The 23,748-nt window shown below is 47.3% G+C and overlaps 1 protein-coding gene across 1 annotated transcript in view; it reads right to left on the reverse strand.

Moving 5' to 3' along the window:
* Positions 1-23,139, reverse strand: part of LOC119396475 (neuropeptide SIFamide receptor) — a 40,800-nt gene extending 17,661 nt beyond the window's left edge. The window contains exons 1-2 of the mRNA XM_037663720.2: positions 23,039-23,139; positions 4,835-5,117 (exon numbers count right to left, since the gene is read on the reverse strand). Coding sequence (XP_037519648.1) covers positions 4,835-5,117; positions 23,039-23,133 — 378 coding nt within the window. The 5' untranslated portion in view covers positions 23,134-23,139. The remainder of the gene's footprint in view (positions 1-4,834; positions 5,118-23,038) is intronic.
* Positions 23,140-23,748: the final 609 nt, after the last annotated feature.

Raw genomic sequence — 23,748 nt, forward strand, 5'->3', positions numbered from 1 at the left:
TTCTGCTCTTTCATTTGCCTTATATTCACGTTAAATATCAACGAAAATAATGAGGGGTTATTGCACATAAAGTGTACTTTGCAGCTTCTCTTAATTTTGCATAAAGCTAATGTTGGCTTCCTTTGTACTCGGCTTCTAATGAAAGCTTAACATAACCAACACTGGTGGCCCAGTGGTTAGTGTTCTACTGCAGATTATAGTGTCGCAGCTTTTGTTGCTATAGCAGTGAAGCTACCTATACAGATTTTGGTCAAACGTTGTCCAATACAGAACAGTGTGCAGAAAATAAAAATTACTCAACAGCGTGGAACGTCACCCATGTGGGCAGATTGGTATCGACTACAAGTCAGTGTTACGATGTTCCAATAAATGGACCGCCTTCCTCTACACATTGCAGCTCACAAAATATAAAAACGCGGCCCACTGAACATCATTTTCAAAGAGTTTCAATGTTAACCGCGATTCACTTGCCACCATTATCGCCCCACACCGCTTATTTTCCTATTACTGCATCCGACGCAAAAATATGAGCATGTCGCGCAGAATGCAAAACCTATAGGCGAATGCTTTGTAAGCCCAGGTGTGTGTATTTATTTTTAAATTCACGATAATTTCCAGTCATTAGGCACATCCTATGCTCAAGCAGCGCAAGATAAAGTGGCTGCGGCGAGGCCGCATTTTTTATGCTTTATTTTATTTTATTCATTTGACGAGAGCCGCAGTTAGCAGCCGCGTCTGTAACGGTGGAGCGCTAAGATGAAAACAGGCGTACGCCCAAAAAAAACAGGCACACATAAACGTAATCTTCAAGCCCGAGTAAGCACACTAAAAAAAAAAACGCGCTAAACGTTATCGCGCGTGGCGCACGCGACGCAGTCGCAGAGGTATAACGAGCTGAACGATCGTCAAGCGCCGATCAGCCGCAGGGGGGCAACAGTATCGCGAGCTAAGCGCAGCAGTTACGCGCTGTCAGCTCCACGACAGGCGCGTGACAGCAGTCTGCGGTGTAGCTTGCAAGCTCGATCGTTCGCACGCTTCGTTCGCCGATGCTTACTTATGCTGCACGAAACAAATAACGCGCTGCAACGAACCGCGTCGCTGAGCCGCGGCTCGTATAACCACGGGGTTCTGCCGTCGTACTGAAAGAAATATTGCATGTTCCGTCCCGTTTGACGGGTCTACGCGAAAGAAGCGGCAGACTGGGCACCCTCACCATGCAGGGCGGAATTTACGACATCAGAGGAACGCCGACTGCAACACCCTGAAAAAGACAGTGGCTCTCTGCCATACGTGCGCGGCCAAGATGTCCAGCGATGTGTGCTTAATTTTTTTTTTTGTGTGGCTCTGTTAATTGTGCAGAGATATTGCTTTATTATTGCATCCGCCCCTGTGGCTTAGCGGCTAAGGTATTACTCTGCTAAGCATGAGGGCGCAGATTTGATTCGCGGCCACTGAGGCCAAATTTTTGTGGGGGCAACACGCGAAAAGACACCTCGTTACATCGGTCAGGTGCTGGGGTTTTTTAACCCCTGGTGGCCAAAATTAATCCGGTGCCGCCCCTTTACGGTGTGCCTCGTAATGATATCATGGTTTTGGCTCGTGAAATCTGAGATTTCTTTCTCCCTCTGTTTTTGGTATCTTTATGTGTGCTCTCGGGAAATTCCGCCTTAGCCTTGGTTCACGCGGGCGAGCTTCAGAGGCCTTTCAACTCAAGCAGAAACACATCAATGTTACGCACGCTGTGGTTAATAGCGCCCAGAAAAGCACGCACCCTTAGATGATACAACTACGCAAGTAGTGCACGTTATTAGAAAGATTTACCATGGAATAGCAGTTCGCCAAGGCACACGCCGAATACAGATAGTTTCCGCATTGAAATATTACCTTTCAGAATATGGTTGAGTCATTAGCTAAGCATCTGCACTAATTATAAGTGTCCTATACCAATTGGCGGCCACATTTGTGTACGAATCGCATGAAATCAATCCTAAGCATTGGGCGCATTCAAAGGACATCTCAAGTGCGCCATGTCTGTCGATCGAATTCTCTGCGGCCTATGTCATTTCTCTTGGCACATGTTGTGTAACATTGTGTTATATGTCATAGTGGCGTTTTTTTGTTTTTTTTTTTGTCTTCGCGCGGCGTTAAGATGGTCGCGTAACATTAGACCTGATGATTTATATAATCTCGTCCTTGCGGAGCTCCTTCGTTTCCGTTTAACTCAAGTGAGCAGGTATATTCGCCTTTTCGGTTAGTTTCAAGATTGCGATAGCAGCAGCACGTGTTGCACTCCAAGAAACGTCCGGTCACTTCAGTTTTCACTCTCTAACGCCGAAGCAGAAAGCGTGTTTTTTTAAGTTGTGCCAGAATAAGGAAATACTCTTTTTCCGCTTTCAGGTAAAAGGAAGGCGCTTAAAGTGAAGGACTAACTCTTATAATGCTATGTGTGCAGCTTAGAAGAATATTTATATAAAATATTCGACCAGACACAGGGAGAAAGGTGTTGAAAATGAGTGGGCTACTCGCTAAGGCTTTTGTTCCCCGCCAATGCTACTAGGCTACGCCGGCGTACAAAACCGGAAGCCATCCAGCAGCTGTGTTTGTAAACAGCGAAAGGGTCTATACCCGCGTCTCAGCCCTAATCGATGCGTGTTGTCTTTCGATCATTGCTACTGCTACGATTTGTTTTAGTTTCGACCCCATCCGTGAGCACTGCGTGAGTGAAGCGAATATATGGGATGTTTTCTTTTTTAGCATAAATAAAAATTCCAGAGACCAAAAACCTGTGGCAGTATATAGCGCAAGTACATTCACCGAGCTGTATTACTTGCAGGAGTTGACCTCATTTACACATGAAATAAATATCCGTAAACAATTATTTGCAGAGACCGACAGCCGCCAAGTATATGCTAAGTGTTGTTGGTGGAATTTAAAAGATCATAAATAACATTGCTATAATCGAGCGCGGTGTTGGCGATATAAGTAAGAATTGTAATTTTAAACGGTAAGAGAAAGTCGCAAAAAACTGTGTGCCGCGCAGACTTGCCGAGAAGTTTTGGTACGACGCGATTAAGGAATCCGGACAAATGAATTCAGTCTACAGTTGCTTAGTCCACCATACTAATTGCTTAAAGTTGCAGCCATGTTATTATACACAGGGTGTTTTCTTTTAGACAACACACATTTAAAAAATAAATCGTATGACAGTTGGACTCCTGTCGTTTTCGCATACGAAGTCTGCGTCGAGGCGGAAATACATTGCCGCAGCTAAAGTGACATTGAAGTGGTGAATTAACAAAAAATCTTTGCAATTAATTTTTTAATTATTCACTTGAGGGCACTTGTTTATATGGTAAAGTTGTAGGGGGTCGGAATGTATGGCATACCCATTTTCAGAAATCGGAAAATTGCAAGTAATTTGAGGTATTCATCATCGAATCTTAATGGCGATATCGAAACTGACCGCAGCCGGCGCGCAGGAAGCGCGGCCGCTCTCTTACGTCAGGCCGAAACTACACGTGACAAGAAAGTGACGAACTTTGAAAAAAAAAGGCGCGTAGCAGCAGAAACTGGTCAGGAAAAACGGGAAGTCGTCTGAAGTACACAAGTAGACCGCTTATTATTTGCGTGCGATGTGTCTTGCTTAACCGTTACTTTCTTAAATTATAAACAGGCCCAAAAGTTATTTCGCTTGTATGCAAGAAGCGCCGCAGTGGCTGCCCCAGAGTGTTATGCTGCACAGAGAAAGAAAATTGGGGGCCGCTTAAGATTCGCCTTTAAGAGTTCAACGCGATAGTGATATCCTGCCCCTTGTGCGCACTTCGAACAATACGAGTGTTTAACAGAATGCGCGCACTAAGATGTGTGCCTTATGTAATGGGTTGCATGCTTTAAACCAGGAGCAATTATGCGCGAGAAATTTTTCGAAGTTGCGATGCACCCACTACGTGGTCTTAAGGGAATACGGGTAGTAATGTGTGTGCCTTTTGTAATGGGTGGCTGTCTTTAAACAACCAAGTCTTATGATATTGACATGGTGTGACGCCCAATGGCAATGTACGCTTGCACCACGCAATATTACTGCGATATTACATCACGTACTGTGACACCTGTATACAGGACACGCGTTTTTGGGAAGTATGAAAGTTACTTTCTGTGCAGCTCCAAGCAGAGGCGTGGCTGTGGTAGAACACCTGCTTGCCACGCAGACGGCCTGGGTTCCATTCTCACTCAGACCCAACATTTTTATTATTTATTTTATTCGCAGCTGTTTCGATTTTTCGGTCACGGACAAGATGGTGATTTTTCGCTCACAACCAACGGCGCCGACGCTGACACCGACGCCGACGCCAACGGCGGAATTTCTGCGATACGAGCTCTTTAACGCTATTGCGTAAAAAGGTGGATATTGCGGTTTCTCTGCCCACCGCGCGAAAGAATTACAGATAAGTACCGAACATCGCACACAAAGGCTAGGCGATACGCTGGTGCAGTTGAGACGACTTTCCGTTTTCCACGACAAAACACTGCCACGACGCGCCTTCATTCAAATTTCGTCCCTTCCTTGTCACGGGTAGTTCCGGTCTGACGCAACCGAGCGGCAGCATTCCCTGCACGCCGGGCGCGGTCAGTTTCGATATCGCCATTAAAATTCGACGATGAATATCTCAAATGATTAGCGCAAGAGTAGGACGAACACAGGCTTCTGCGCTAGGTGTCTTAGAGGGGTGCGATGATGGAAAAAGAATATGAGAGAGAGAAAAATTGAATTCGAGCCGAACATACGAGGAAGATTTTAAACTTTGCGATGTCAGAGCAAGAAGAATGGGTTTACCTTGACCCAAATGCAGCCGTAGCAGACGACGATGAGCAGCAGTGGGAAGATGTAACAGAGCACGAGGTGCGCGAGGATGAAGTACAGCGTCGAGGAGCGCTCGTCCGGCCACTGCTCGACGCAGAGGGTGACGCCCGGTATGCTCGGGTGGATGGGTTGCAGCGTGAAGTAAAGAGCCCAGGGAAACGTGATGGCCACCGAGAACGTCCAGATGACCAGCAGTATCTTGCGCACGCTGCGCGTCGACAACTGGCACTTGAGCGGATAGCAGATCGCCAGGCACCTGCGAGGACAGCAAGAGCGGCATCGCACTGCTCCAGACACCGCCCATTTATGCGTATATAGAGAATGCTGTCTTGATTGATTCATAATTTTTCATGGCACAATGGCGTCTAGTCCAAAGAGTGTAAAGTATGCTGTCTGTCAACTGAGCTTTAAACCCCTATTAGAACGGAAAACGCGTCCTGTGCGGCCCTCCGAATGACATGAAAAATTAGTGAACGCGGGGAGAAGCTGGAGCCAACGTTCCGACAGGCGGACTTGTCTTCTTCAAGGCTCTTCTTCAAGACAGAGCTGCATTCGCAGCCTAGAAAAGGACAAGCCCGCTTGTAGAAACGTTGGCTCCAGCTCTTCGAGTTTCCATCTTGCCCTGAACCTGGCTTTTTGGATCCCCTTAATGAGAGGGGCAGGTGGTATCTGTGCCCCCGACAAAAGCCGGAGTACTATACTGCAGATAACCCGCCACGGTGTTCTAGTGGTTATGGTGCTTTACTGCTGACCCGCAGGTCGCGCGATCGAATCCCGGCCGCGGAGGCCGCACTTTCGGTGGAGGCGAAAATGCTGGAGGCCCGCGTGCTTAGATTTAGGTGCACGTTAAAGAACCCCAGCTTGTGGAAATTTCCGGAGCCTTCCACCACGGCGTCTCTCGTAATTGTATCGTGGTTTTGGGACGTAAAACCCAAACAATTATTACATTACTAATGCAGATAAAGAAAGCGAATGCTGCATACGGAAAGCAAGAACTGCGTATGCATTGTCATTCGCTTTTGGGTGTAATAAGTGAAAAGCAAATCTTGCAGATCTGTCGACGATATCTACCGCGACTAGTGGGAATGAACCTTTAAGGAAAGAGCGAGTACACGATTGCTAACCTGGCCGACGTTGCGATGTTGAGGCAGCAGTGGCTATATTATGCAGAACGACTAAAAAAATCGGTGGGTGCCACTTTTTGTTTCCCGACCATAGGGTAAGGAAAGACAGATCCAGCACACGAGTTTAACGAAACGCGTTTACTCACAGACTATAAGGCGCCGGACAGCCGGCTACGCAAGAGAAACGTAGACAAGCGGAAATCAGCTCTTGTGCTGCGTGTTTGTCAGTATGTGTAAATAAATGTGAAAGATTGTTGCGTACGTATTTTAGAGCCACAAAGATTTAAGTTACTTCTCCAACTTTGCGAAGGTACCAAGAATGTTGCGAGTATGAACTCCCGAGCTTTCACGAGACATGGAAAAGCTTATTCTATGGCTTTCCTCTTCTGATAACAGCACAATATGTATTAAGCAGGGTCGCGCTTAATGTTTATTTTGGAAGGTTTATACTGCTTAATAGGCAGAACCAAAAAACCTGCGAGAACATGTAGCTTTCGACTTAAGTGTTGCTTTTAACGAGACAGTCCTTGTGTTAGGCTTGTTCGCAGCCCGAGTATGCCGAGACACAGTGGCAGTCAACATAACACCAGTCATGCAGCCGCCTAAATGATTACTTTTACGAAATAAAAGTTTGCGAGTTTGTCCAACGGCAATATATGTAGCGCTTGTTGTTTAATAGCTGTATTCAACGCTATAGCTACTCTCGCTACCGAAGAGCCGACTATCACAAAAAAGTAGCTGAAAAGTATTCAATCGAAACAAAGAAAACATAACTAGAAATGTATACTATATTAACGCTCGAAGAGAAACCAACACACGTTATTTTCTCATCGCGTATTGTGAAGAGTGAAACGCGTCACGTGAATTAATTAGCTTGCAGGTGTGCATTTACAGGTCAAGAAAATGTCGCCGCATTTATTTACCCTGAGTGCAACCACCACGCCTTCCTGTTTAGTCTACGCAGCTTCGGTGCAAAATCTTTGCTTTACGCTAGCGCTGAAAAAATTATGCGAGATCAGCAATCGAACCGCCGTGAAGATGAAATGGTGAGCTCAGGCTGATTAGAGGAATTGTTTGTCTCAACTAAAATTTACAAGCGTCCTCCCACGTTGACAAAAACCCATATCCCTAACAACGCTATATTCTCTCGTAACGCATCTATGACATATGCGCACGGCACGCAGAGCTCCACTCCCTGAGTGGAGGGACACAAAAACGGGCATGTCGGCACGACGCACGGCCGGTAAGAATGTATTCAGGGCGTGTGGAAGCACTACGAGGCAACCGCGACTGACTTTGCGTCATAATGATTACGTGTTTACAATAAAGATGACGCGAGCGCGCTTGTTCTAAGCACTTGCATGACGTTCGCGCGGAAATTTGCCAACAGAAAAACGAAACCGGAAAGAAATCATATGGGCTCGGGAGCATAATTGAACTAACCCTCCATAAAAAAAAAAAGAACGTTCCAACTGTCTATATATCATCCCTGCTTCCCAGGTATAGTACAAAAATACACGGAATTTTTTTTGTTCAGCTAGATTTGGCCACGTCGCTTGCAAATTCAAGAACGGGTGAATAAAAGATGTTTCCACTGCTGGGGCAGCGAGTGTCGTTTCTGCGGCAGCTCGGAGACGATTGGGGATGTTCTTTTCGATTGCGTCGTTACCATATCTATGTAGAAGTCCTCGAGGATGCTATCAAAATGTCTTCTATCCGGCTGAACGCGACATTCAAATTACGCCCGTAGAATCCAAAAATCCAAATGCGTGGTGTCATCTTTTCCGCGTTTTCGGTTTTGCAGTACGATAGAGATAGGTTAAAAAATCACAGCATATTCACGGAGTGAATGATGATGAGTGGGCGAAGCTGCGGAGGTTCATCGGTAAACCGTGAATCTTCCGTGAATTCTGCCCAGTACATCATCACCGACGTGAGATCGGGCGCGTTTATACTAAAGGTTCGATGAGTTATGACGACTTGCAGCTCACTTTAATTTTACATGTACGCTGTGAATTTTCATTGTTTAGAAAACCATTGCTTTAGAAAAATCTGGCGTCTTTCGTTAAGCAGCTGGCGTCTTTTCGTTTTGCTTTAGAAACATCTGGCGTTCTTTCGTTTTCCTTTTACAAAACATCTGGCGTCTTTCGTTGGTTTATTTCATCAATCAACGGCGTTTTGAACAAAATTTTTATTGTTTAATCACGCACAGGAGAAATCTCACCAGGCACTACCTTGGAGGTAAACAATGGCTGCTAATGGGAATGAGAGACAGAAGAAGTCGGCTTTTAGCTAACACTTACACTTCTACTTCTACTAACGTTTCCTAGTGGAACATGCCAATGGCTGCTAATGGGGAATGAGAGACAGAAGAATTCGGCTTTTAGTTAACGCGCACGCTGCGAATTTTTTATTGTTCAACAACGCACAGGAAAAATCTCCCACCGGCACCACCTTGGAGGTCAAAGCGTAAGACTTGTTACGGACTACGACTACTAATACTACGACGACGACGACGACTACGAGGGACGAACGGGTGCCGCCTTAAGGAGCTTCGCCCCTAAAAAATACATGCCTCAAAGAAAGCTCGCTGCATTCATTCTTTCGTCGAGCACACTGCAAGTTCATGAAGGCGCCAAGAGCTATTCACTAAACATGAACTTAGTGCGTATGCATATACATATACACACTGAGTGAAAAGGTAGTGCAAAGCTTCCGTGGCCTGTAGTAAAGAGTGCGTAGGATACCAATCATAATCAGCCTATTCTGTCCGAAAGTCGCGAGCTCGATTCCAGCCGTGGCGGTCACATTGCGATGGAGGCGATATGCTATAGAGGCCCGTGTACTGTCCGATGTCAGTGCACGTTCAAGAAGACCAGATGGGTCAAAATTTCCGGAGCCCTCCATTACGGCGTGCCTCGCAATCATGTCGTGGCTTCGGCACGTAAAACCCCAGAAATTATTATTATTAGCCTATTTTATTTATACTGCAGTAGGAAGGCCTCTCCCAATTAACTCAAAATTCGCCTCGTCAAGTACTTGAGCTAATTGTGTGTCAAAGAAAGCTAAAAACATATTGCACAACACTGGAGCGACACAAGGGCCAATGCAAATTCCGTTCGCAGTTAAGAACTCGAATGACGTTACGCAGACCTTACAGCGCTTCCAGGGTGGTGCGTATGGCTTCTCAGTCGATGTAGAAGACCTATTCTATTCTGTGCCGCACTGTGAGCTATTTGTAATTGTTAGAACCTGTATTGAAGCGAACGGAGTTGTAGCGTATGAGAGGGCCGCAGGCATATCTTTAGATAACTTCGTGACGTTGTAAGAATTTTATCTCACCTCGAATTTTGCAGTACGTGATGGCCTTCTTTATGTTCAGCAAAAAGGAATTTGCATTGGCTCTTGTGTTGCTCCAGTGTTGTGCAATATGTTTTTAGCTTCCTTTGACACAGAATTAGCTCAAGTACTTGACGATGCAAAGGTGCTGAAGGTCTTTCGGTATGTGGACGATTTTTTAGTTACTTTAAACACTAAACCTTTGTTGACCACCACTAGCTCAGTGGATGAAATTCTAGCACTTTTCAGACAACATGCTAACGGCCTTTCGTTCACGCATGAGCTTCCCATTGACAATAGATTGCAATTTTTAGACTTGAGCATCACTTTCTCGGAGCGACACGTGTACTGGGCCTATCGCCCACGTTCGCGCAAAGAGCTGTTATCTTTTAATGCGGCCCATTCTAAACTTGTTAAAAGGGCCATTGCGACCATGTGTCTCGAGGGAGCGCTGGTGAAATCTTGTCCTCACAGTATGCAGGATAGTTACATGGATCAGGTTAGGCGGCTGCATTCAGCTGGCTATCCTAACTCTGTCATTGTATCCGTTGCCGAAATCCTCCTTCAAAAGTTGAAGGGAACAAAGAAAAGCAGGCAGCCCATGGTCAAGAGACCTATGGTGGTACCTTATGTTCACAAGGTAGCGCACAACCTTAAGAACGTGGCTAACAGGTACAATGTGCCTGTAGTTTTTTCTGCGCCACGTAAGTTGGCTGGCCTATGTCCACGTATTTATAAACCACCGAGGGCCTCCACTTGTGGGAAAAAAACACGCTTCGAAGTATGTGGATTGCTCGGTGGGCGTGGTGTATGAAATCCCACTTAGTTGTGGTCGGGTTTACATCGGCCAAACTGGTCGGTGTTAGCCCGTCAGAGCAGGGAACGTGAGCTGTCACTTCGAAATAATTCGGCAGCACATTTGCCTGCACATTGCCATTCCTGTTCTTGTGAGGCGAGGTTTTGAAGCGTTTCCTTTCTTGCCATAAGCTCAAATGATCTGGCCCGGGAATTAATGGAAGCTTTTTGGATAAAGAAGAAAGGCGACTTGTGTGTAAGTGACACATCAGTGGTTTTGCGCATGTCTGAGTTCGAATTTTGCTCGTCGTTGCTTGATTAGATATGCCTTTCTATTGACCTCGTGTATTTTTTTATGTGTAGTGACTAGCTGATGCAGTGCGGTGTGCGCATGTGTGGCACGGCATATATATTTTCTGCGTTTCTTCTGAGAATAAACCAGTTGCGAGTGACGCTCGTTCCCTGTGCTTCTTCGTCCTTCTCTCGGTGTACTAGGCGACTAAGTTTTTCCTTCATTACGATGAACCAACTAGCCCAGCAACAAGTACTTCTAAGTCAAAATTCGCCCTTTGCTGCGTGAGCGGATTCCCTTGTATGCCTGCAAATTTCTCAAAATTCATCATCCGAGGCTGCGTTTCCCGTCCCTTGATATCCACTCCGTCGTTTATCTGCCCTGCGCAATACGCAACCCACTCAGGGGTGCTATGCAGGATGGCCCGAGTTTGACGAAACTCGGGATCTTTCCGAGCTCTGGCGACACCCGCTTTTGAACGAGCTGACAGTCCGAGAAGGGGAAATCCATCCCTCAGCGCGAGCTCCGTTCCATTGGTTACGATGGAACGCGGCGTCACGTCAAGGGCGGTCGAGAAGGTTCGTTGGTGTCTTCAAACTACAGGCACCTTCTTTCATTTGTTTGTCGTTCCACTGAGTGCAGAAGTGCACCCATGCAAGAAAAGTGGCAGAAAGTTCTACTAACTATATTTTTAGATGCGAAGCATCTCTTGCTCGGGGGTATGTCGCGCGGCGTCGGCCTGGGCGTCCGCACTCACACTACGCATACGCGACTCTCCTCCTTCCCTCTCTCCAACAGCTGCGCGTTACTCTCTCCACTTCTCTCCCAGCACCTGCTTGCGCTTCTCCTGCGTTCTCGCTTCTGCTCTCGCGGCGCACGCGCTACTCTCCTCCTCTAGTCTCCTCTCCTTCAAGTGTGAATATAAAGCGGGTAGAGCGCTGCGCGAGTTCTCCAGCGATTGCTTCGGTTGACTCCTCTGAAATGCGGGCTCGACATGCCGAAATTTTCTCCTGCGCAACGCCGCGATGAGCGCCAGCGCATGCGCGTCCCCTCCCCCTCTCTCTCCTCTCCTACGCTGCCCCACTCTCGCGCGCCTGTCGACCGCGTTCCCCGCTCGCCCTGTGAGAATTAACGGCCAGGCTAGAGGGAAGGCATGACGCGCGTAGTGTTCCTCTTCGCGTTCCACGACGCGAGGTCGGTAGCATGCCCAACGAACGCCAACGGAACGCGATCGTGCAAGTGCTCCGGCTTCGCATCGCCTCATGGTCCCCTTTAGCGGGAGATGGTGTAATTTTTTTATGTGTGCGCGGGACGTTCGAATCCATTTTCAAGCGTTTAATGTCTGCACTAAGTATCATTTAGAATAATCAGCAACGTGGCATCTGAGATTGGTTCCGACCGAGCGCTTTACAACACCGCGGCTGGAGCTAATCGCCGTGGCCACGTGTACAATCACCATGGTCGGCTTGTACATTCTAGCGCGTTGCTCGGCGGGCGCGCGCCCTCTTCGTCCTCTTCTTCATCGTCCGCTCGCACCCCGAGCACATGCGCCCCGTTGATTAGCTAACTGGCTGGGCGGTATACCTAGCTAAGTCAGGACATGCTATGACGAAGCTGATTAAGCCAAATCATGATAAGGCCGAGCTAATTAAGCAACGTCTTACTAAGACCATGCTAATGAAGCCGTGTAAAGTTAAGAAACAAATAATTAAGATCATGCTAATTAACATGGCACTAATTAGGAATGTGTAATTACAACCGAGATAATCAAGACCATACTCACAGAGATCATGTTAATTAGGGTAGTGCTAATTAGGATTACGCTAATTACCTCTGTACTATTCAGGACCTTGCGAATTGAACCTGAGTGATTATTGTCGTGGTAATTAAAACATTAAAAATCAAGACAGGACTATTCAATATCATGTTAGTTATGACCGAGCTAATTAGGGTCATGCTAATTAACATGGCGCTAATTAGGAGTACGCTAATTCAGACCAAGCTAATTAGCAACTTTCACACCAGGATAGCGCTAATTAGCATTATGTTAAGTACATTCGTGCTAATTAGGCCCTTGGTAATGCAGTCTGAGTAATTAATGGCGTGTTAATTAAATCATTACCAATTAAGATATAGCTATTCACTACCATGTTATTTAACGCCTAGCTAATCAATGGCGCCAATATTGAGACCGAACTGACACGGTCATTACTCCGAAGCAGACCAAGCATGCTGAATAGACGAGCCACGTAATAAGCTGGAAGAAGCTAGGTGACCACAAGCTCCTCCGACGGCCCGAGCCTTGCACAAGTACTGCAAGCTGACCAAATTATTTTATATGCAAGGAAGCTGCTGAGTAGCGTCCACCGCATGAAGCACTTGACAGGCACACCAGCATTACGACAGTCACGAGTTGAACTGGGGCCTTTTCAGAATCAACGAGGTTGTGCCCGAGTTCGCGGGTCAATCAATTTGATTGACAGACGTCCGCGGCAAGGATCGGGCACGCCTACCGCGTTTCCTCTTGCCGAGGCGCAGCGTTCACGCCGAAACGCCAGCGAGCGGCACGATTCATCTATGAGCTTAATCGCACAGACTATGCACACACGCACGAAGAACCAAATCATCTTCCCCACGTCTGCAACGGACCACAATAAATTTGTTCTCTCTCTCATCACGTGGCTACGATGTCTCGCATTCAATTTCATCGCGCTCACGACGTACCACTCACAGCCACGAAGCAAGCGCCCCTGGTGGGATTTGCGGCGAGAAATGTTAATATTTAATTGTTTGTGGAGGCATTCTTTCTACCGATTCGTTACCAGAGAAAAATCTTCAGACGTGTAATGTAATTATAGCAGTAACCTGTCCATTTATTTATCCGTAATATTCCAGAGAAGAGAAACGAGCTGCACCAGAGTGCTGCGTATGCGCCCTTGTTGCCTTCGAGAGTGGAAATTTCCATGCTGCAGGCGGAACGAAAGAATTTTCTGAAAGAGGACAAACGCCCACGAAGAAGCCCTTGGGAGGCGCGATGATCAGTTGGCAAAAAGATAGCACGACAGTCACGCTGACGTCGCTGCCCTGTCAAAATGTTGACTGAGTGGCGCTGCTGACACGTTCGCACGCGGCGTTCCTTTTGAAAACTGCCGCAAAAGCCGCACATGCGTTTGTGACGCCATGCTCGTTCTTGTAGCCGTTCTTATCAACGCTGCTAGCGCGTGCTCCGCACTGTCTTCCTTTCATGACCGCCGTAATGCGAGCTCGGAGCAAACTCGTGCGCCCGAGAAGCTCGGGCCATCCTGCATAGCACCCCAGGTCTATTTCCTTATCTCAATGTAAACTAGGGTATCGGCTACCCTTGTTTATTCTCTGGTCGACGTTGATGTCCTCCTCTGTCTTCATGTTACGCTTATCATTTTCTGTACCTTCGCACTCTGCGTAATCCTTAACTTCGTCCCAAGCATCCCAAGCCTTGTTGTCCTTGCAATTTCTACCCCATATGGTAGTAGCCGCAAAATTCAATGGTTGTACACATTTCGCTGTAGAGAAAACAGTAAACTGCCAGTCATGATTTGGGAATGCCTGCCGTATGCGATCCAGCCAATCCTCATTCCTAGATGCAGTTTTTTTGGGTCCCCTGTTAGTAATTGACCTAGGTATAGATTATCTTGCACAGATTCAAGGGTCGGGTTGCCTATCGTGAACTCTTGTCAATTCGCCAGGCTGTTGAGCGTAATCTTTGTCTTCTTTCTTTAATTTTCCTTCAACCGTACTAAAGCACTTTCTTAGTTGAGCTCTTCACTTATGTGTTGTAATTTGTGGTCATTATTGATGAAAAGCGGAATATCATCTGCCAACCGTAACTTGGTGAGGTAACCTGTGTTTTGCTTATATCTAGAAGATGCATTCCAATAAACAAGGAGGTAACTGCCTATGAACTAATATTAGTTATGTATTAATAATGTCCAAGTCGTTTGAATGCTTCATGCTTAAAAGAAACACACACACACACACATATATATATATATATATATATATATATATATATATATATATATATATATATATTATATATATATATATATATATGACGAATGTTCCTTGTCACTTCTTATTCATAGTCCAACTTTCCAGGCATGGCATACTTCACTGCATGCTCATAGCACTTGATGGCTCTCGCACAACAGCCTTGGTTTTTATAGAGCATAATGTTTAACCCTTTGTGTGCGCATTGAAAACAACGTGTATACGTGATTGAAAACGTGTGGGTTGTACTTTATTACGATGAATGTGTAAAAACTGATTTTTTCGTTCTGAGAGCCAACTGGAGGATTTTCGTCAACTAAACCTTGTGATATATTATATGTTGTAGCACGGGGAACGATGTTATAAATCGCTTGCCACTGTGTCACACGGTTATGCGCCGAGAAGGGAAGTACAGTGAAACCTCGGTGATACGAATCTCACGGGACCGCCAAAAATATTCGTACCATCCGAAATTCGTATCACCAGAAAGCGTGGAAAATTAGCATGCGACAAAAGAAAGCTAGCGTACATTTTCATTTATTGTTTTTCAGGGCCGCAGCAACGTCAGGAAGAACCTTGAGTAATTTTCAGTTAAGTTTTTACGTGTCGGCAATCATACCAGCACTCGTTAAATATATGGTCCATACGCGCGTATTTAATTAATGAACCAGGTGCGTTCTGACCCGTGACAGCAGTAGCCCCTTCGAAATTTTAGTACGCTTTTTTGCATGACATCGGAGTACTGCAGCGAAAGTAACAAAAGAAGCGCTTTGACACGATGGATCAAGGCCACAAAATTACAGAACCACGGTCCTGTGTTATGATTTTGTTACCGCTGAGGTGTTGGGGATGTTTTTTTGGAGATTTACGGCCGTGCCCGCACAAGTGCGACCTCAACGGTCGCGCATGCTGACGTTGTGAGGCCTGACTCCTTCGCCAAGACCATCCTCGCCTTCTTTCGGTCCTCGCCCACCTTTAGAAAAGTGTTTTTCTTACACCGTGAATATGACAATTCGGCGGTGCGTTCCCGCGCTCGCACATGTTTGACGCGTCTTCCGCCACAGCGCGGACAGCCCCCCTTCGTTCCTGGGCGGTAGCGTAAGTTCGTATCAAACATCGCTGGGTGAAAATCGGTTCGCAACAACCGTACTCCATTACATTGCAGGCCAATGGGCCTTGACCGGGACCAACGAAAGATTCGTATCACCCCCAAATTCGTATCAGCTGTGATCGTATCACCGAGGTTTCACTGTATATATGATTGAACTCTTCTAAAGAGAAGCTCAAAAAGTCAGAAACTTTTTTGTTGAGGATCATAGTATTAATCTGACACGATCAATGACACCTCACATAAAATTACGTTGATGAGGGAGCGTCACCTTTCCACGAACAGGTTTCGTTAAGCGCGGGTCCAATAATACTAAGAACTCACTCAGTCTTTGACTTAGACCAACTCAGACCGACTCGCGAACCTGAGTAAGCTCGAGTGGGTCCTTGGTTGGGAGCATAAGTCTGATTGTTCACGGATGAGTTGAACTTCCGCAAGTCGCTGTGCGAGTGAGCCCGGCTGAATAACATTAGTTGCTAGCGTGAATCCGAGTGCGCCCTGAAAAACTGCATATTTCGTAGGTTCGTTGTGATGACTTTTTGTTTGTTTCAACGCGCTATATTACGTCCAAGCAAACTACTCTTCACTTTAAAAAATAGAATGTTGTAAAAGACGTCCGTGGAATACGCCTAATTTTGGTAGTGTTTCAGTTTCCCTTCCGTTAGGCGTACCTCAGATGATGGCTGCGTGGTTACCCTCGCGATCAAGGTCAGGAATTGGTACGCCTGTGCGTCCTTCGATATTTCGCCAAGACACTTCACCAGACGCCCAATACGAGAAGGTGTGATGGTCCGTTGTGAGATATTCATTATTCTAGCAGGCGTTGAAAGTGCACCCGCATAATTCATGTTTCTGCAGGCACTCATTCAAGCATTTCTTCCGCTGCAATGCCACGTGCAAGACAAAAGAGAGTTCGATTCCTCCTTCGCTGTTTTATATAGGACAAAGTGGATAGGGCCACGGCCCATCCTAAATATTTAAGCTGGCCTATGTATATAAAGACCTTGTCCTTATCTAATAAAATAGGGAGCTTCCTCAAGGTGAAATCTGTCGACCCCGTAGAATACATGAGGTGGAAACAAAAGCAATTGAAAGTGGTTGTGCACGTTTGCCGTCAACTTTTGCTACCGCTGTGAAGTTTAACGGATGTGAGATTAGTGCATACCTCCGAACATCAGATTTGTCTTTTTCCGCAATACCATTGTGAAAAAAAAAAATAATAACTCGAACAAGGAAGCGACCCGCTAAACCGAGTAAGAGTTTAGAGTTATTTCGCAACCATCAGCGACATTCTTGAGAAGCGCTGCGTCCTACGCTGGTAAAATATTTAGTTAGCGCAAAAAAAAAACTGTTGTATAAACACGCTGTTTATAGTAGGACATCCAGCCGAACAGACCCATCAACTAAAAAAAGGCATACAGAGAGTAAATGAGCAGCAGTATGGATCGGGTTTGAGATATCCACCTGTTCTTATATTCCAGGGTCATTTTGTTATGCTACGACCCATATGCAGGAACGACATACGATGCACCTACGGGTTTGATTCTTAACAGGCAAACTCCACGCAGAGTTGAAATTGCTTCTAGCAAATTGCACACTAGAAAGCGTGAGTTTAGGTAGGGGGCAAACTAGGGGAAAGAAACGACACCGCCGCGGTATTTTTTGCTTGTCGTTTGTTGTCTTTCGCGATGCAGTGCAGGCAGTTAGCGCTGCTATTACATATCTTTTCGCGACAACATAGTCTTTTTTGTATTATATATACTGTAAATAGAGCAGGTGTACCTAAACATTTTTTCTGTAAACGTTGTGAAGGGGTACTAATTCATAAGCGTGATATCGTTTATAAAAACACTGTTACTTTAAGATTATCATGTTCCCAGATTCTTGACTTCGTTAATTACATGTTCCATAATATTTATTATTGCAAAAGCCCTTAAAGATGGAACGCGCAGATAGAAAGCACGAAAACGCACATTTCACGCTGTAATTTATTGTACACAATAGCATCTTCGTGTCGTGGCTGTTCCTGAGTCTTGACTCCGTTTTGGATTGCGTCTCACCCGCACTCAAAAGCGCTTTAAAAAAGTTCCAGGAACAGAGTTCATCCTACTCAGCGTTATTCAGCGGAAGGTGGTGAACTCTATTCCTGGAAAGTGCAACGGATATGTATGTAAATCCTTGGGAGCCAGCTACAGCAGCATGAGTAGAAGCTTCGCGTTTCTTATGAGAAAAGCTACATCTACAACTTTTCAATAGCGCGTACATCCAGGACTGAATAAAGTAATCACGCACGTTGTTTAGATGTCGAGTGTGAAAAAGCCGGCATTGCAACTTGCTCGTACGTCGCATGGAAAATAAACGAGAAAACTGGGAAAAAAGAAATCAAAGTGATGTCAAGCTTACGTTGAGGAAAGTGTCCGCGACCAAACTCTAGAAGGCAAAGAAAACCATGCCAGTGTGACCGGTTCCCAACGTGCTCGACCCAACGCCTTGTCCAATGAAAAAACGGAAACCTATAATGGCGAAATGATTTTTTCCCTTCCACCGCTTTTTTTTTAAGAAGCAGGGCCGTGGTGCCGATCGAGGAGCGACAGACGGTCTTCAACGTGCGGAAGGAGGCGACAGCTATAGTAGCTGATATAAAAGACATAAAGGAGCAAATTTAGTTTCACCGCGGAGAGCTAAGAAAACGAGGCCCGTATAAGGCGCGTCCATTGTGTCGACTGGAAGGCAGTTACGAGATGCCCCGGGAGGAAACCGTGCCGCGTGGTCGGAGCTGCAAGATGACGTTTTCCTCGGAGGTTCTGACAGTTCCCTTCGCCAACGGATCCCACCATTTTGCTCCTTTCTGACGCGCACCTTGATGCTTCCCGTTGGCTTCTCGGGAATTACACTGTCCCCCCATGATGGAGTTTTATGCCTATATCATATATTTCGCGTAAAGCAATTGTCTATCTCCCCTCATATATCTTGGAATACTATTGCGCTAGCTTTTTGTGCGAGCTGCATTGAGAAGCATTCATTTTCATATCATCAAAACAGCGTTGCATATAGACGGCGACCGGTGTGTAGTCAGGCTTGTGCATAGGTGGAAGCGAGCCTATTCATGGTGACCCTGACTACTAAGGCGAGATGACAAAAAATTTGTGATTCTAGGACTTAAATCTAGCAATATGGTGGACATTCCACCGTATATATTCTTCGACGAAATTAGTGAGCGATTCATATTTGCCTCGCGGCGACAGGAACACTAAGGTTTGTTGTGAAGATGGCAGTCGCTTACACTTGATACTGGACATACTGCTTCTACGAGTTATGTTAATCAGCGGAACAGCGTACACAGTGATAATATCGTAAAGAGTCTATAATAGAGACAAAGGTTGGCGAAGAGTAGGAGAGCAGTCTGCGCTATTACCTTCCCCACATATAAAGCTGTTATCGCCTAAACATAAAGTACGAGTAGGTTTAAATATGTGCGAATGTTTCTTGCGGTTGCAGATTGTTGTCTACACCAACATTTGTACACATATACAGGCCTAGCAAGCCCTTGTTCACCATACCAGAATATTTTATCTTCACGTGCCACATACGCGTAAGGAAAAATTGTGAGCAGTATTAGTAGCGTTGTTCTGCCTCGAAAAGCTGTCGGATTTACGCGTAATGGACATCTTCCGCGTCCCGAGGTATGCACCGTGCTTTTGTGTGCAAGCTTAGGCGCCCGATCACAGCGGGCGCCCAAGAGAAAGTGCACGCTACTATGCTGTTAATTTCGACAGGGCATTTAAAAAGCTCATTTTTTGTATAGTTTAGATATATCCTAATGTTTCGGAATACCGAAAGCTCATGTTGACAGCATATTCGTGATATTTACGTTCACCACAATTGCAACTGAATGAATGAGCTCGAATGCCCCGCTACCTAGCGTCCGTTCACAATTATCCGTACTGCTTTGCAGGAACTACTGCATTCGCTGCAGAACGCCCACACTCGTTTCACGTATAAGTTAAGGTATACTCTTTAGGAATACTGTGAAACAAATAAGAGCTGTGCTCCTCGAAAGCGTATTGCGTTTACAGTCATGTAATTGCGTACATCTGACGTGCACGTTTTCACTGCGAACTTTTAATTAGGCAAATATTTTTCCCGAATCCTAACGTCGCTCATATGCCGTGGAAGGGGCACATGTACAGTACTCAAGAATTCAAACGGGACATCAACTTTTTCAGTATAACGAGTGGTATGCGCAATTACTCGAGATAAGCACGTCATGTGGCGACGAATCTGGTCTCTAAAGATAATGTTGGCTCTGATCTACACGTTCGAGTCGAAGTTACGCTGATATTAGCCGAACTGACGACGGTGGGAACGAAAGTATGTGTGTTACTTAGCCCTAAATTGTCCTGTTTCCATCCGTGAGTACTGTACGTCCACGGACACATTGCAACCGCAGTTTTCACTTTATAATAGAAAAGTCACAGTTTCACCGTAAAGCCGAAGCTATGAATGCGATAGCAACAAATTACACTCACAAGAACAACACCAAGCAGCTCGGCACTTTCAGCGCGCCCATCAACCGCAAAGGACTCACGAAAAGAACACGCACAGGATGACCACGAACTAATAGCGGTAACAGCTCGACACTTTCAGCGCGCTACGCTGCTCAAACACAACGAAGGACGCTCAAAAAGAACGCACAGGTATACACAGGACGAGCGCGAACTAACAATTGTCCCAGTTACTTCGTGTTTGAGCGGCGCGCTACGATCTAACGCTCTTAGATATTTTAGTTTTCTGAAAAACTGAGGTGCGTGGAGTGGCCCCTCCGCGCCTCCTGCCGCGCGGTGGCGTTCGACGCATTGTTTACCCGGCGTTCCACATCGCGTGTTGGTACAGAAATGGGCCACTTTTTAGTGCACGTCTCAAGGGCAGTTTTCAAACAGAAGCAAGATCTATCATTGCTTTAAAGCGCACCCTGCGGGCAATCTCGCGGGCGATACTGCACACGTGGAAGCACCTCCGACATCTGCATACCGCCAGCGTTAAATCGTGCATATAAATAGCTCACCGTTATTTTTCCACATAACCGGTGTCACGTGGCCGAGTTGTTTAAAGCGGCGCGCTGAGGAGCGAGGGGTCGCAAGTTCGAATACCGGTGGCACACTTCGAGAATATTTATTTTTCTTTGTTGGTTTATTTATATATACTGTAGGGGTTCCGGCTGCGGCTAGCCCGGAACCCCTCAGGGAAGACACCGAGATAGACCAGCGGCCATCTTTATTCCGCCTATGCTCAGCCGCAACTGCTAGCTGCCAGCGGCTGCTGAGCGCGAGCTGCGAGCGCGCACGTGATCCTCGTTCTCTTCTATGAGCGCTCGCAGCCGCCGAGCGATTCCATACTGCCCCCTCCCCTCCGGTGAAATAGGGGAGGAGGAGGTGCCACGGAGATGGAGCAACTAGCCCTGGCCACGGCGGACCGCACGTAGCACACACGACCACATGCCAGCGCTGTCCATCCACAACTCCTTGTGGGACCTCCTGGGTTGTCGGAGCATGATGGGACGCCGACGCTTCTGGTGCAGAGCCGGTCCCACCGAGCTAGCGGGCCCAGAGTAGTCAAAGTAGGGCGCCTGGCGCGGACGTCGTAGCATGGCGCTGTTGTCGTAGTAGACGTGCCGCTGTGTCGCGTTTTGCCGCTAGTAGTCGCTCGGACCATTCGCGTCCAGGTGGCGGCCACTCCTCCGCGTATAATCTTCGAACGCTGGCGGCTTCGGTAGCCATGGAGGCGCGACGTTCCCGTAGAAGGTTTGGTTGCCTGTCCCTCCGGCGCTCATTCCTCATCCCTCGCCGATGTTGGTACCAGGTCGTCTTTGATGCATCTCCACATGGACGTTGTCTCGGTCCTCCTCTTCGTGCATGTACTTGCCGTTGTTGAACCGCTCGGCGTACACCGGTGTCGGCTCAGCGATGGTCCAAAGCACTGTATCCGACGGTCCCAGCCCTAGCTTTCTGGGTTTCTCAGTGAGCTTTATAGGTTTATCCCCCTCGCTTTTCTCGGGCTTCTCTGCCTTCTTGTCCGAAGCTTCTTCGGCGGGTTTCTCGTCCTCAGCATGTTCGGTATCGTCGTTCACTTCATCCACGACCTCTGCATCGTCGGAGTTCACGCACTCCACCTTCTCGTTCCACTCGCCGTCTTGGGCCGTGCCTTCGCCCTCCGCGTGATACTCGACGTCCTCCACATCCTGTTCGGCTTCACCGGTCATGCCGCCGGCTGCTGCCCCCCAGCCTCCAGCGCCGTCTCTCTCCGCGCAATCTTCGCCTCCCCCGTTCTCCTCGTCTTCCTCCTGCTTAACGACCCCGGCTACCTTCCGCTGGCCGCGCCGTGACTCCTTGGCCTCTGCGCAGTCCGTGTACTCTCTGGTTTCCTCGTCACCATGCGGCGGTTCATCTGCAGTTTTTCTCTTGCTGTTTTCCACCGTCCAATTCCCTCACGCCATCATCGTCGTCCCGGAAATCGACCAGCACAAAACCAGCGCCCACCTTGTGGTCAGCTTGCTGGTCTCCTTCCTCATCAATCGCCTCGTCCGCCTTCGGTGCCGTGTCGTGACGCGCTCCCTCTGAAGTGGACGCGCCATGCGCGTTCTCTTCGACGCCGACCTCTATGTTTCTTCCGTCGCACTCTCTTTCGCCGTTCTGGGGGTTCTCGGCCTCTTCCTCGGCGATCTCCTCGTCCACCACCGTGTACTCCTCGCCGTTCACTTCTCTGCACCCTCGTTGGCGGACGATGCGTCGCCACCGCGTCGCTTGTCGTCCCGCGGTGCCGGCCCGCCGCACGAGCTCGCCACGCCTTCCATGGTCTGCGCGGGCAGCAGCGGGACGCCGAAGTAAGAACAGAGGTGCTCAAGGGCGATGATGACACGCCGCTGCTCGTCGGGGGTCATTGTCCCGGAGAGATGGGAGATAAAGGCGCTTGGGGCAATAAAGGCCCCACGTTGGGCGCCTAATGTAGGGGTTTCGGCTGCGGCTAGCCCGGAACCCCTCAGCGAAGACACCGAGACAGACCAGCGGCCATCTTTATTCCGCCGATGCCCGGCCGCAACTGCTAAATGCCAGCAGGCTGCTGAGTGCGAGCTGCGAGTGCGTACGTGATCCTCGTTCTCTTCTATGAACGCTCGCAGCCGCCGAACGCTCCCATAATACATACACATACATATCCGGGGCATAACGGCGACGGCAAGGGCGACGGCGACGGCAAAAATGAGCCGAGAGTGCCCATATCATTGCTATCGCAATAAAAGTACATAAATATGTCGCTGACGGGAGACACAAGACAAACGCGTTACTGCCAATTCGAACTTAGTGCAATTGCATTCTAGCGTCTTCCTAAGAAGTCTAACGAGCACAAAACTATGTGGAAGAGCAGCACTACAGCATGTGACTGCCCTCCGCCCTTCCTTTTTATTTAATAAAGCGCCTCACAACGAGGGCACTTACCTGTCCATGGATATCGCTACCAGCGTGTTGATGGAGGCACTGACTGCTACGCCTTGAAGGTACGACACTGTCTTGCACATGAACCAGCCAAGCATCCAAGCTGCGAAAAAGGAAATCAATGACAGTGAGAGGCGTGACACACTTAACTTGGGAAGCCTAAGCTAAAATGGCTCTTCATTTATTGTTTACGCAAGGCGTACTCAACAAATAGACGTCGCTCGAGAGCGATACAAGGACATGATTTACTTTACAAGCGAAGCTGTGTACGAGTAATAAGAGCAAATCCAGGTAAATAACTTAAAAGGAGTGGCAACGTATCATTTTATAACGTGAGCATAGCATAGACAACCGAACCCTTGCGCTCCAAGAGCGTATCCAGGGCCACCTTAACGGACCACGAGGGCGCGAAACGAAGTTTTCACGAGAGTTCACGTCTGTGGCGTGATGGCGATGTTTTGTGAGGTAAAGAGGTAAATAAACAAATATCATAGAGGCCTCCAAAGCGTCTCGATGCTCCGCCGTAACCTCATATAAAGCGTTATCTATCTGAGGAAACAGGCTTCCTTAGATTGGTTTTCCATTCCTTCCCCTCTCTGTTGTGTTGGAAACAAACACAAAAGGTAACAGACACATGACTTCAAAGCTGAGATTGTTCAAGGTGTTAGAATGAATCATGCTTATCAGGCTTTGGCCACCAGTTCGCTGCAAGC

The sequence above is a fragment of the Rhipicephalus sanguineus genome, chromosome 1 (assembly GCF_013339695.2).
Source record: "Rhipicephalus sanguineus isolate Rsan-2018 chromosome 1, BIME_Rsan_1.4, whole genome shotgun sequence".
Lineage (NCBI taxonomy): Eukaryota > Metazoa > Arthropoda > Arachnida > Ixodida > Ixodidae > Rhipicephalus > Rhipicephalus sanguineus.